Consider the following 12,940-nt stretch of genomic DNA (forward strand, 5'->3'; position numbering starts at 1 on the left):
AAAAAAAGTAAGTCACATAATTTATTAATATAAATTACACTATTCAACTTTTTTCTTTATATTAAAAAAAAAAAAAAACTTTACACTTAAAACTAATTTCATTGAGAAATTAAAAAATTTTTTTAAATTAATTGTACGTTAACTATATTTTCAGGTTGCCTCTACAATCTTCAACAGTTGCATGACACACTCAATCAGTTGTAATGTGACACTATTAAAAAACAATGTCTTTTTCATCAGTCGAAAAAACAAGTAAGTAATAAAAAAAATTTTTTTGGTTTGTTTTTTTATTTTTTTTTCTCACTTTGTAATAATAGTTAAAGTTCTTTTTCTATTTATATGTATCATCTTTTTCATAAACATCCATAATTTTTTCAGTTATTTCCCAAAGTTTTTCTTTAGATAAATCAGACACAAAAACATTGTACCATAAATTATTATCACTTTCATCTGTTAATGGTACTCGAACACCATATACCTAAAAGTAAATAACATAAAAGTAAAAACTTTCAAAGTTAGCAATAAATTACAAAAATTTTACAGTAAACCCTTTTTGATTTCTTAAAATCTTACTTGAAGTGCTAAATTAATGGCAGCTATAGCTACATGTTGAGGTTTGTAATCTAAAATTGCAGGATCATGATGAAAATCTTGTAGGAATGCAGCCGAAGATTTTGCTAATGGAAGTTTTCTCCATTCTTCCGCAGTAAACCATCCTAAAAATCATTTAATTTTTGTTTAAAAAAATTTTTTCTTTTTTTAAATTGTTTTTAGAACATTCAAAATGAGTTATGGATAACAAGCTTTATGATTTTACCATGTAATGTTTTTAAATAATGGCACATGTATTTATGAGGATGAACCACATTAACTTCAAATTTTAGCATTCTTATAATTAAGAGCTCTGCTTGCACAACAGCATCCCTCATATTCCAATATTCTTCTCCTAATTCCAGTGGTGCAGATCCTCTATGAAAAGTATTGTGGGCAACATTTATAACATCTCTAATTTTAATTTTATCATCTTTTATTTTCCCTGCTAAATATAAAGCCGAAGCACCGATTAACTAAAAAAAAAATGTCATTCAATTATTAAGACGATAAAAAAAATTTTTTTTTTTGAATTAAAATGTATTTTGTTAATAAAAACATCTTACATATCTGTCATATCCATTTATGTCTGCTTCTTTGAAGAATCTGTGAAACAAAGTAACAGCTGTAGCTATCGTTAATGGTTGAGCTTCAGTTTTATTCCTAAAAACGAAAAAAAAAAACTTTTAATAATAATTATTTTATTTGAAATACTCATTGAAAAGACAAAATTTTCAATGATGGTTCTTAACATAATATTAGAAATTAAATTTTAACAGTAATTTAATAATGATTTTACTTTTATTTACATTTTATCAACATCCGAATGTAGATTTTTAAACATTAAAACATATTTTTTTTTTGGACATTATTGTAGTTTAATTTGTAATCAATTTTAAAATATAATATTTGAAGTTTATAAATAAAAAATTTATTTAAAACAAACTTTAAAATCAAAGGTTTTACTCATTTTACCTCATATTAAATTTGATTGACCAAACAAAAAGAAAAAAACAAAATACAACATGTGCATAATTAAAAATACTTATGAGAAAGTAAAAAATAAAATTTGTTTGAAATTAATGAATGAAATAAATAACTAATCCAAATAAACATTTTTAAAATATTAAAATTTAAGGGTAAAAATAACTAACCACATTCAAAAATAAATCGAGCACCCATGTAGCTGTCACTTTTTTCTGAATAATTTAAAGGAGGAACTCTTCTAGCTTTTTCCCTTTGCAGTTGAAGAACATCAATTACGTCCTTCATTTTGATGATATGAGTTTTATAAATTTAAATATAATTTTAAAATTTTACCGTAAGCAAAACTTGAAAATTATTATTATGTGTAGCTAGCCGTAGTTTGTGTAACGCCTCCGATATTTTTAATTACTCTGTGATTTCTAGGCTTTTGTCAGTTATTTTCAAAAAAATATGATAAGAATAACTCAGTTTATTAATTTCGAATTCAATAGTTTTGTTTTAATTTAAAAAATTTTTTTTTACGAATTCGTATTAAAATAAAAATAAAAAATATATATGAAAAAGTTTTTTTTTTTATTTCACATCTATTTTTTCTATGACGCACGCAATCAAAATGTCGAATCTTTTTATATATTAATTTAGTGTGTGTGGCTCACTATCTGAAGGATAAATGTAATCTTCACATAATATGGGAATTTTATTTAATTAAAAATTTTTTTTAAAAGTTTTATAATTTTTAATTATTTGTTAATATTTGATAATTTTTTATAGACAAAAAAAAAAAAAAATCATAAAAATGAATTCAGAATATAATTTTAAACGTTTAGTTTTAAAAATAATTGTTGATATTTTTTGTCTTATGGCAGGTTTGTATTTTTAAATTATTATTATTTTTTTTATTTCAAAATGATTTAAAAAAATAATTTATAAATTTTAAAAATATTAATGTAAAACTTTATTGAATTAAATTTAAAAATCTATAGAATAACAATATTTACTCTCATAACCTCCTTATTTTTTTTAAATGCAATAAAACCCGCCCTATTTAAAAAACTTTCTATTATGCAATATAGAATATCTTGAATACACGGAACACAATTTTTAAAAATTATTGTTATATATTTTTAAATTTTAGAAAGTTATTTTAAAAATTACCGTTGTAGTAAATTCAAATTAAATTCAAATTTGAAATTTATTTAAATTTTTTTGTTTGAGAATAAAAGAAAAAAAATTTTTTTTCAATTTTATTCTCTGATATAATTTTTTTTTATTCACGCATCTAATGATGTCACTGCCAGAGAAATCATTAATTGTGTGTTACCATTTAAAGATTTTTATTATTAATAATTAATTTTGGTGGATTAAAAAATTTTTTAAATAAATGTAAAATTTTTTATTTTAAAAAAATATATATACTATACAAAATATTTGCATAATGAATTTTCAAACTTTTTTTTTTTCAGTTTGTATTCCGATACTAATTTTTTTTGTTGCTGGAAAACCATATGAAAGAGGATTTTATTGTGATGATGAATCTTTAAGACATCCTTATTTGGACTCTACAGTACCCAGTTGGATGTTGTATACTGTTGGTCTTGGTCTGCCTATAGCAGTGGTAAGTACTTATGTTTTATTAGCCATAACATTCGAAAAGAATTATTTATTTATTTATTTATTTTTTTTATATTTAGATATTAGTTATTGAATTCCTAACTTATCAAAACTCATCAGATTCAAGAATAAAAAGGAAAATAATGTCTAAGAAAATTCCAAATTGGATTTGGGAATGTTATAGACACATAGGAATTTTCGGTTTCGGTGCTGGTTGTTCTCAACTGACCACAGACATTGCAAAATATACAATCGGAAGACTGAGACCTCATTTCTTTGACGTTTGTAGACCAGATATTAATTGCACTGATCCAAAATATAAAAATATTTATATTGAAAACTTCAACTGTCAGCAAAAGAATCAAAAATTGTTAAAGGACATGAGATTATCTTTTCCGAGTGGTCATTCTAGTTTTTCAGCTTATTGTATGATATTTCTCGCTGTAAGTTTTTCATTATAATTCATTGATGACACAAAAAAAAAGAAATTTCAATTAAACATAATTGATATCGATTACAGATGTATCTTCAATATAAATTGACATGGAAAGGTTCGAAACTTTTCAAACATGTATTACAATATACTTGTTTATCTTTGGCTTTTTACACAGCACTTACCAGAATATCTGATTATAAACATCATTGGAGTGACGTTTTAGCTGGATCAATTCAAGGAACTGTTGTTGCCATTTTAATTGTGAGTTTTTTTAAACTTTATTTTTTTTAACATCAGCAGAAATAAATCAAAATACTTGTTTGGTTTTCGTAAAATTATCTTTAGAAATTGTGAATGAATATTTGTGAATGAATTTATTTTTAGGTCGTATACGCTTCGGATATCGCTAGGGCAACAACATTTAAATTGACGAAAAATTCTTCATATAATGATGGCATTAACATGGGAAACGCTTTGTAAAAAAAAAAAAAAAAAAAATTAATTTAATTCGTTTGTAATAAATTACAAAACGATAACGACCAGTTTTTATTTAGCAGGATTACCACCTTAAAAAAATTATTACCACGTTTAAAAATCTTCTGCTGATTATTTTTCTTTTTTCTTTTTTTTTGTTTGTTTTAATTTAAATTAAATTTAAAGAGAAAAAAAAAGGTTACAGGGAAATATTTTTTATATTTTTACTTTTATTTATTATTTATTACTTTTATTTTATTACTATTTTATTATTTTAGTAATTTAAAAAAAATTATACATATTTATGTAATTGGGTTATGAAAGTGATATATATAGAAAAATCATTGAATTGTACTTAAAAAATTAAAAAGAAATTTTTTTTGAGTAATATATTTTCATTTTGAAAATTATTTATTATTTAAAAAAAAAAAAAAAAAAAAAGTATTTATGTATATTTAATGCTTCCCCAATTTTATCAATTGCTTTATATGCAACAGTATTGCTTTAACTAACTTTTATATATGTAAATAAATAAATAAATAAATTTGTTTGTTGTAACGAATTGATTAGTTTTCAAATCTAATAAGAGACCAATACTTTTTAAAAAATTTATATATATATTTAATCTTTAACTATACTCATATTAAAAATAATAATAATAATAATAATGGTTGTTAAAATTGAATTATTATTAAATAACGTTGCTTCGATTTCAAAATAGAAAAAAAAATAATTATGGCACAATTTAAAAAACTTTTGCATTTAAAATTTATATTTTTGTTGTTATTTAAATAATGTTGAATAATTTAAAATTTTAATATTATTATTATTGTTTAAAAAAAAAAAACGGTATTTAACAATTTGAATCAAGGAAAAATTCTTTTTAATCTTTTATTAAATAATCAGAGTAAACGCCATTAAAATTTTATTATTTATTAATAGAAAAAATTAAATGAAATTATATATTAAATTTAAAATATTTATTTAAATCAATCATCGTGTAAATTATTTTTTTAATAATAATAAACAATTTTATTTGATATTATTTACTTAAAATATTATAAATTATTATTTTATTTTTGTAATGATTTAAAAAAAAAAAAAAAAATTACTTATTATTAGGTTGTAAAAATTATTTTAAAAAAATAAAAAAAAATATTTAGAGAGATTATAAATGATTGTATTTAGTTTAAAAAAATACAGCATAAAAAAAAAAATTGAAATTTAAATTTTAATTAAAATTAGTTCGACGCTAACAATTTTTTTTTTGTTTTTAAATAAATTTAAAAGTAAAAAAACGTTATGTTTTATTTTCAATATAGACTGTTTAAATACAAAAAATTTTTTATTAGTTTTTTTTTTTTTTTTTTTTTTTTTTTAGTTAGTGAAAGTTGATTTACATAAAGACCAAAAAAATAAAAAAAATTTCACTGTATAAAAAAAAAAAAAAATTTTAAATAAATTTTGCGTGGTAAAAAAAAAAAAAAAAACAAAATGGCGAGAAAAATTGTAGGATGTTATCCTGTTACGTATAACTTTACAACAACAAATAAAGAAATTTAATGTTTTTGATTTTTTTTTTAAAAAAATTACATTTTTCTCGCCATTAAATAATATTTTAACACATTCTATTTTATTATTAATAATAATAATAATAATACTCAAACATTTGAAATTAAATTAATTTTTTAGGGAAATTAAAATTCCCCCCGGGAATACATTTTATTTTCTTATTAATTATTATTATTATTTTTATCCCGATTTAGTTTTTCATTTTTAAAAAAAAGAAGAAAAAATTACATAATTATTTATATATATATATATCAATTTATTAATTTTATATTTCCATATATGAAAAAATACATAAAAATTTATTTATTTATTTTTTTATTAACTAAACGAAAGAGAAAAAAATAAGTTAGATTCAACGAGAAGTTTCAACAACCCAATTTTGGTCTTGGGTGAGTTGTACCTATTACGTCATACGCCTTCAGAAATTTATTATTTCACATTTTTTCTTGTCCTCAACACAACACATAAAAATTTATTTTATGTTTTTTTTTTTTTTTTTAAATAAATAAATAAAGAAATAAAAAGGAATCATCCGTACAAAAAAGAAAATCACATCAATTATTACACACATACTTTCTATTTAATAAAATTATTATTATTATTATTATTAATTAATGTATGCATAGTATGAAAGTTTTATTAATCGTTTTCTATTAAAAATTATTATTATTATTATTATTATTATTACAATTATTTGTTATTATTAATGATGATTATGTTTTCTATTAATCTACGAAAAAAAAATTAATAATGAATTAATTAATTAATTTTATTTATTTTTTGTTTTATTACATTTTATAAAAAAAAAATTAAATTAATGCGTGCGTGTGCGTGTGTGCGATTATGTAAAAAATTATTTATTTATGTATGTGCAATTGATAATAATAATAATAATCATAATAATAATAATTTTTGGAATTTTTGTCGATATGAATTTTCGCACTTTTTTTTTTTTTTTTTAAAATTTAATTGAATGATAATTTTAATTAAATAATAATGATTATTAATATTATTATTATTATTTTGTACCACTGCCGGCAGTACCGGTTACGTGTAAGAAAAAAAGAAATATTTTTGCTCTAAAATAATAAAAATTTTGATAATAGTTAAGGTTTTTGTGTGCGTGTATATTTTGGTGGGGAGGTGAATTGAATAGGCGGACAGGTGTAGTCGAGTGACGCCATAAAAGTCCTTAAACAAGGATGGATGGATGGATGGTAGTAGATGAATACATTTCATTTGCGCTCGTTGTAAAATTTTCCTTTTTTTTTATATTATTATTATTATTATCATCGAGTAAATTATTCCGATTTATATAATTATAAATAAAAAATTAATTAATTTTCCTAAGAGAGAGAGAGAGAGAGAGAGAGAGGGGAAATGGTCAATTTTTTTATTATTATTATTGTTAGTTAGTTAAAAGAAAAGTTTAATGAAATAGAAAAATTTCAATTTAATTATTAAAACATTAATTAAAGTTTTTTTTTTTAATGTGAATTTAATCAGTGAAATGAAAAATAAAAAACATTCAATTACAAAGTGAAATTGAGGGCAGGTAAAAAAATTTAAAAATGAAAAAAAGCGCAATCGAGTATCAATTTTAAGAATTACAATGTGGAAACATAAAAAAGAGGGGATGGAAGGAGAAGGAGGTATGTGCTATTGAGGTCTTTCAGGTTCGCAGTGACGTGGTGTACAGATTCAAAATGGCTTCCAAAAAATTTTTTTAATTTATTTTCGTTTGAAACAAAAACCGTGTGTGAATGTGGTCAACAACAACAACAACAACAACAAAAAATATAACGCGAATTTTTTTTTTTTTTTTTTTTTTACGTTCATCATCGTTTTATTAACGGACATAATTATTATTATTAATATTATTATTTAAATTGAAAGTGGATAGAGTTTTTTTTTTTTTTTTTTTGTAACCATCGGGACACTCTCGCGGTTATTTAAGTGCGTAAATATTAATGGATATTTTATTATTATATTGAATTTAAAAAAAAATAAAATGGGAAAATAGTTTAGGGGGTATAATACAAGATGGCTGAACAAAATAAATATCACCCTTACAAGGTCGAAATGAAAGCATATTGCTCGTCTAGTGATCCGATTGAAAACTAATAAATAATCATACCTTTTACTTTGTTTGTTTGTTTGTTTGTTCCAAAATGTATCGAACAAATTTTTACGAAAGTACTTGTTTCCGATGTGATCAAACGGTTTATCAAGTGGATAGAGTCGGACCACTTAAAGATTTTACATTTTTCCACAGCGGTTGTTTTAAATGCTTAGTTTGTGGTACTAAGCTAACGTTGAAAACATATTACAACAATCAACATCGTCAGGAAGACAAGGAAGTTTACTGTAGCAGTCACGTGCCTAAAATAGGACCAGGTCATTTGGATGGTAGTAGCGTCGTTATTCGTTCGGCATTAAATGTACCGAGGTCAAGTAATATTGTTAACGAGCAAATCCGTGGAAGCGGAAAAGGTACATTCGATGCGGGAGCTTTAAACATTAGGTCACATTTAAACGGTCACTTAGCGTCTTCCGGTCCAGGGAATTCGGGAAACAGACAAGATTATAATAAAAACGATGATCACAGTTACAAATATGGAAGATTCGATGCTAGTGCTTTACATATTGCACATGCCCTCAGGGCAACTGAATTACAAAAAGCATATAATAAAGCACGTGAAAAACCGATCGACTGCTACCTGGTAAGTTGAATGAAATTTTCTTTCCCCTTCCCCCTCCCTCCCCATTTTCAGGAACAGAAATTTTAAAAAATTCGATATTTTTTATTATTAATTTCACGTCTTCTTCGTACAAACCTTCTAGAATCCCTATAAATCCCCCTTAATTAAATTAAATTAAATTTTCCTTTTTCTCCGTATTATGTAAGTTATTAATGTCGTGAACAAAAATAAATAATTATGAATGAATAAATCGTGAAATAAAAACTCCAAAATAAATAAATAAATAAATAAATTTTATTAAACATAATTTAAATGCTATGTTTATCCTTACGAATAATTTTAATCACGATTTTTTTTTTTTTAATAATTATTTACGAAAATTGTTTTTCTTATTTTTTTTCGTTACAAATAACTGATGAGTAAGTTAAACAACATAATTATTATTATTATTATTATTACTTTTGAACTCATGTTTTTATGTTCTTATATTTGCGGGGGGAGGGAAGGGGAAACATCTTCAAATATGACAATTTTATTTATTTATTTTTAATCGGGAAATTTTTTGTTTTTTTTTGTTATTTTTTTTTTTTTTGGTTGGGAGAAGGGGAACGTAAATAATATTTGGGGGGAAACTGAATTATTATTATTATTATTATTGAATTTAATTTTCTAAAATTCGACACTCGCGAAAAATTTAAAATAAAATAAAAAAAAAAAAATCGTGTATTTTTAATTTTAATTTTTTTTTATTTTTTTTCTATTACGAAAATTAAATTATTATTATTATTATTATTATTTGTTAATATTTTATTTTTCACATTAAAAAAAAAAAAAAAATGTAACCGCCTTAGCAGAATACAATAATAATAATAATAATGATAATAATTTGATAATTGTTAATTTTTTTCCCACGTGGAATTTGTCAATTGTTTTTCTTTTTATTTTTTACATAAATTTTTTTTTTTTCGTAACGTTTCCTCTCTCATATTTTTTTTAAAAATTCGTACGTAGTATTTAAAAATTATTATTATTATTATTATTAGTAAAACGCGTAAAAAAATCATTATTATGTTGCGCATTTTTTTTTTTTTTTTTAAATAAACTAAGAAAACAAAAACCATAATAATAATTTTCTCATAAAAAAAAAAAAACTGAAGGACTCGAATAAATTAAATTATCTTAATATATTTTTTTTTTCTTATTTTTTTCGAAGCAAAACATTAATAATAATAATAATTAACGTAACATTAATAATAAAAGGAGGAGGAGGAGGAAGAGGAGGGAAAGGAGGAGGGAAATGGGAAGGAGGAAGAAGGGAAATACATAATAAGTTTTAAATTGCCAAATAAAATTTTTTTTTTTTTAAATTTTAAAGAAGGGATCATAATACACAAAAAAACCTTATTATTATTATTATTATCATAACAATATTATATTAAATTATTTAATATGACGCAGACGTTTATATTAAAGAAAGAAAAAAAAAAGAAAAAAGAAAAACCGAAGAAAAATGATTTTTATCCTGATTACCAACATGGAACACTTTTTTATATAAAAATAGATAAAATTAAATTTATCCCGGTTGAGTGATCAACTTTATCGAAGCCATTTTTAAATCCTCGTTTTCTTACATTAATTAACAATAATATTAAAATACAATTGTACCTTGATAATAATAATAATAATAAATATTTCCTATGTTTTCCTTTTGTTGTACTTTTTAAAAAAAAAAAAATTTCCCATTGTTTTCTTTGAAAGTTTTTTTTTTTTTTTTGTCGGGAAATAAGAACAAAAACATTTGACACATTTTCATAAAAAAAAAAATTTTTTTTTAGTATTAATTCGTTTGTTTGTTTTGTATAATTTTAGGATAAAGACGAACAAACAAGACTTGAAATGAAACATAGAAAAGAAGAAGATGATTTATACAGGAAATTTGCAAGAGCCAGAGAAGAAGAAGATAGAAGGATTAAAGATGAAATAAGAGTATGGATCACATTTTTTTTTCTTTTCTTACGTTTCCTAAAAAAAACTATTTATTATTATTATTATTTTTAAATTAAAGGACGAATGGGAAAAAGAATTGGAAAGATTAACGAATCGTTTTGAAAGAGAATTACAAACGAAAAAAAAAAAACCAGATGAACAAAAAGTATTAACATTAAGGCATCAACAGGAGAGAGAAGACCTTGAAAAACACATGACATTAAGAAGAGACAAGAAAAAAGAATCCCTTACGAGAAAATTATTAGAACATGAAAGGTAAATTTTGAATTTTCAATTAGAAGAAGAAGAAGAAATAAATAAAAGATTTATTTTTTTTTTTATCATTTCCGTAGGGCAGCAACAGCGGCATTAGTAGAAAAACAAAGCAAAGAAATGTTGGAATTAATTAACGAAAAACGTTCGGAATACATGATGGCGGAATCCCTTTATTTAGACGAAGGAGAGGGATACATGGAAGAAGCACTTCCGTATCCGAGTCAAACACCGATTCCCGCTCCTCCAACTCTATCAAAATTTGAAATATACAACGATCCAATGGAATTTGCCGACATCGATCAAATAGCCATTTCTGTAAGCGGCAACCCTTGAGGCATCCTTTTTAGAAAAAAAGCAGGTAGTCGACAGGATATGACGATATTTTTTCTGGTTTTCAGGTCGCTCAAGACGATCAAAAAACATTTACGGATTTGGTACGACAATTAGTTGGTAGATGTGGTTCGGACATAGAAAAAGCAAGAACAATATTCAGGTGGATAACAGTTAAAAATTTAAACACCATGCAATTCGATGACACATTAAGGGGAGACACACCAATGGGTTTGCTAAGAGGAATCAAACACGGAACGGAAAGTTACCACGTTCTATTTAAAAGACTTTGCAGGTGAATATTTAATACAGGTATATTTTAAAATAATAATCATGATAATTACCATTGTAATTAAAATTTTTAGTTACGCCGGACTTCACTGCGTCGTTATAAAAGGTTATTCGAAATCGGCGGGTTATCAACCCGGTGTTAAATTTGAAGACAACAGATTTAGAAATTCATGGAATGCCGTGTACGCAGCCGGTGCCTGGAGGTTCGTGCAATGCAATTGGGGTGCAAGACATTTGGTTAATGCAAAAGAAGTACCGAAACCAGGAATCAAAGGGAAAACCGATAGCCTAAGGTCAGTTACACTCCGTATAATTTTTTTTAAAAATGGGAAAATTTTTCGGGAAAGTTATAATTTTAAATTCGATTTCAGGTACGAATACGACGATCATTATTTTCTAACGGATCCGAGAGAATTCATTTACGAATTTTTCCCACTTCAATCAGAATGGCAACTATTAAAATCTCCGATAACACTCCAAGATTTCGAAGAATTACCCTTTGTGAGATCTCTTTTCTTCAGGTACGGCCTCTACTTTCCCGATTCAAATACGAAAGCTGTTATGCACACTGATCAATCAGGTAATCATAATCAACGATCTAAATGTTTTATTATTATTATTAAATATGGACTAAGTAACAGTTTATATAGTAATAATTTATTTTTATATTTCAGGTGCAGCCACCGTAAGAATAGCTATGCCCTCGCACATGCAGTCAAGCTTGATATTTCATTACAATTTAAAATTTTACGACAACGAAGGGGATTCGTTCGATGGGATTTCACTTAAAAGATTCGTTATGCAGGTATAGGCAATTATTAAAAACCTAAATTAATAATAATAATAATCCATTTATTTTCAATTTTACACCTACGATAATCTTATTCATCATTTGCTCTATAAACTCCATAAAAAAAAAAAAAAAAAAAAAAAATTTTAATATTAAATTATTATGTCGACATTTAATTATGCAGTTCCCACCCAAATTATCTAAAAAAAAAATTAATAAAATTATTTACTTTATGTAATTGACTTGAAACTAATAATAATAATAATAATAGCAAAACTTTCTTTTGGAATAATTTATAGATCGTAATTAAATAATTATATTTTTTGTCCTTTTTTTTTCGAAAAAAAAAAAAAAAAACATTTTAAATAATTATTATACTTTCGTTTTGAATGAATTTTACTTTCTCGGTAATAATTATGATTTAAAAAAAAAAAAATTTTTTCTTTTTTTTCTAGAGCGTCGTGAGTAACATAGTTGCTTTTCGGGTACACGCACCTTGCAGCGGAAGTTTTTTACTTGATATATTTGCAAATGCCGTAACTCCGAAAGAATATTTAACAGGTGAACCCATGAAATTTAAAAGCGTTTGCAAATTTAAAATATCTTGCGACGAATTACAAACCGTTATGGTACCCTTGCCCGATTGTGCCAGTGGCGAATGGGGACCAACAAAAGCGACCAGACTTTTCGGACTTATTCCAATAACGCATCAGGTAATTGTAATAAATATATTTTTTTAAAACATTGCGGTAGTAATAATAATTAAAAAAAAACTTATCGTGACAGGATGCTCTGGTTTTTGCTGGCCGAGAACTGGAAATACAATTCCGGATGTCAAGATCCCTAACCGATTTCATGGCCACTTTACATAAAAATGGAGTGGAAGAAAAACGT

At 24.1% G+C, this 12,940-nt stretch overlaps 3 protein-coding genes across 3 annotated transcripts in view; 2 read left to right on the forward strand and 1 right to left on the reverse strand.

The window, feature by feature from the left end:
- Positions 1 to 331: 331 nt before the first annotated feature.
- On the reverse strand, positions 332 to 1,863 carry Phum_PHUM389590 (Cyclin-K, putative; the record flags this gene model as incomplete). The annotated part of the gene is made up of 6 exons (XM_002428487.1): positions 332 to 478; positions 574 to 716; positions 818 to 1,067; positions 1,158 to 1,254; positions 1,614 to 1,635; positions 1,746 to 1,863. 6 exons carry the CDS (start codon positions 1,861 to 1,863, stop codon positions 332 to 334), a joined length of 777 nt encoding a protein of 258 aa, XP_002428532.1.
- A 1,150-nt stretch (positions 1,864 to 3,013) lies between these two features.
- Positions 3,014 to 4,105, forward strand: Phum_PHUM389600 (phosphatidate phosphatase, putative; the record flags this gene model as incomplete). Its single annotated transcript, XM_002428488.1, has 4 exons — positions 3,014 to 3,193; positions 3,270 to 3,632; positions 3,710 to 3,886; positions 4,010 to 4,105. 4 exons carry the CDS (start codon positions 3,014 to 3,016, stop codon positions 4,103 to 4,105), a joined length of 816 nt encoding a protein of 271 aa, XP_002428533.1.
- A 3,737-nt stretch (positions 4,106 to 7,842) lies between these two features.
- Positions 7,843 to 12,940, forward strand: part of Phum_PHUM389610 (uncharacterized protein) — a gene marked incomplete at both ends in the record, with an annotated part of 5,884 nt that continues 786 nt past the window's right edge. Inside the window, 10 exons of the mRNA XM_002428489.1 lie at positions 7,843 to 8,394; positions 10,243 to 10,359; positions 10,439 to 10,635; positions 10,713 to 10,950; positions 11,034 to 11,260; positions 11,331 to 11,549; positions 11,628 to 11,836; positions 11,931 to 12,061; positions 12,502 to 12,759; positions 12,833 to 12,938. Coding sequence (XP_002428534.1) covers positions 7,843 to 8,394; positions 10,243 to 10,359; positions 10,439 to 10,635; positions 10,713 to 10,950; positions 11,034 to 11,260; positions 11,331 to 11,549; positions 11,628 to 11,836; positions 11,931 to 12,061; positions 12,502 to 12,759; positions 12,833 to 12,938 — 2,254 coding nt within the window. The remainder of the gene's footprint in view (positions 8,395 to 10,242; positions 10,360 to 10,438; positions 10,636 to 10,712; positions 10,951 to 11,033; positions 11,261 to 11,330; positions 11,550 to 11,627; positions 11,837 to 11,930; positions 12,062 to 12,501; positions 12,760 to 12,832; positions 12,939 to 12,940) is intronic.

This window comes from Pediculus humanus, genomic scaffold (genome assembly GCF_000006295.1).
Source record: "Pediculus humanus corporis 1103172107869 genomic scaffold, whole genome shotgun sequence".
Classification (NCBI taxonomy): domain Eukaryota; kingdom Metazoa; phylum Arthropoda; class Insecta; order Psocodea; family Pediculidae; genus Pediculus; species Pediculus humanus.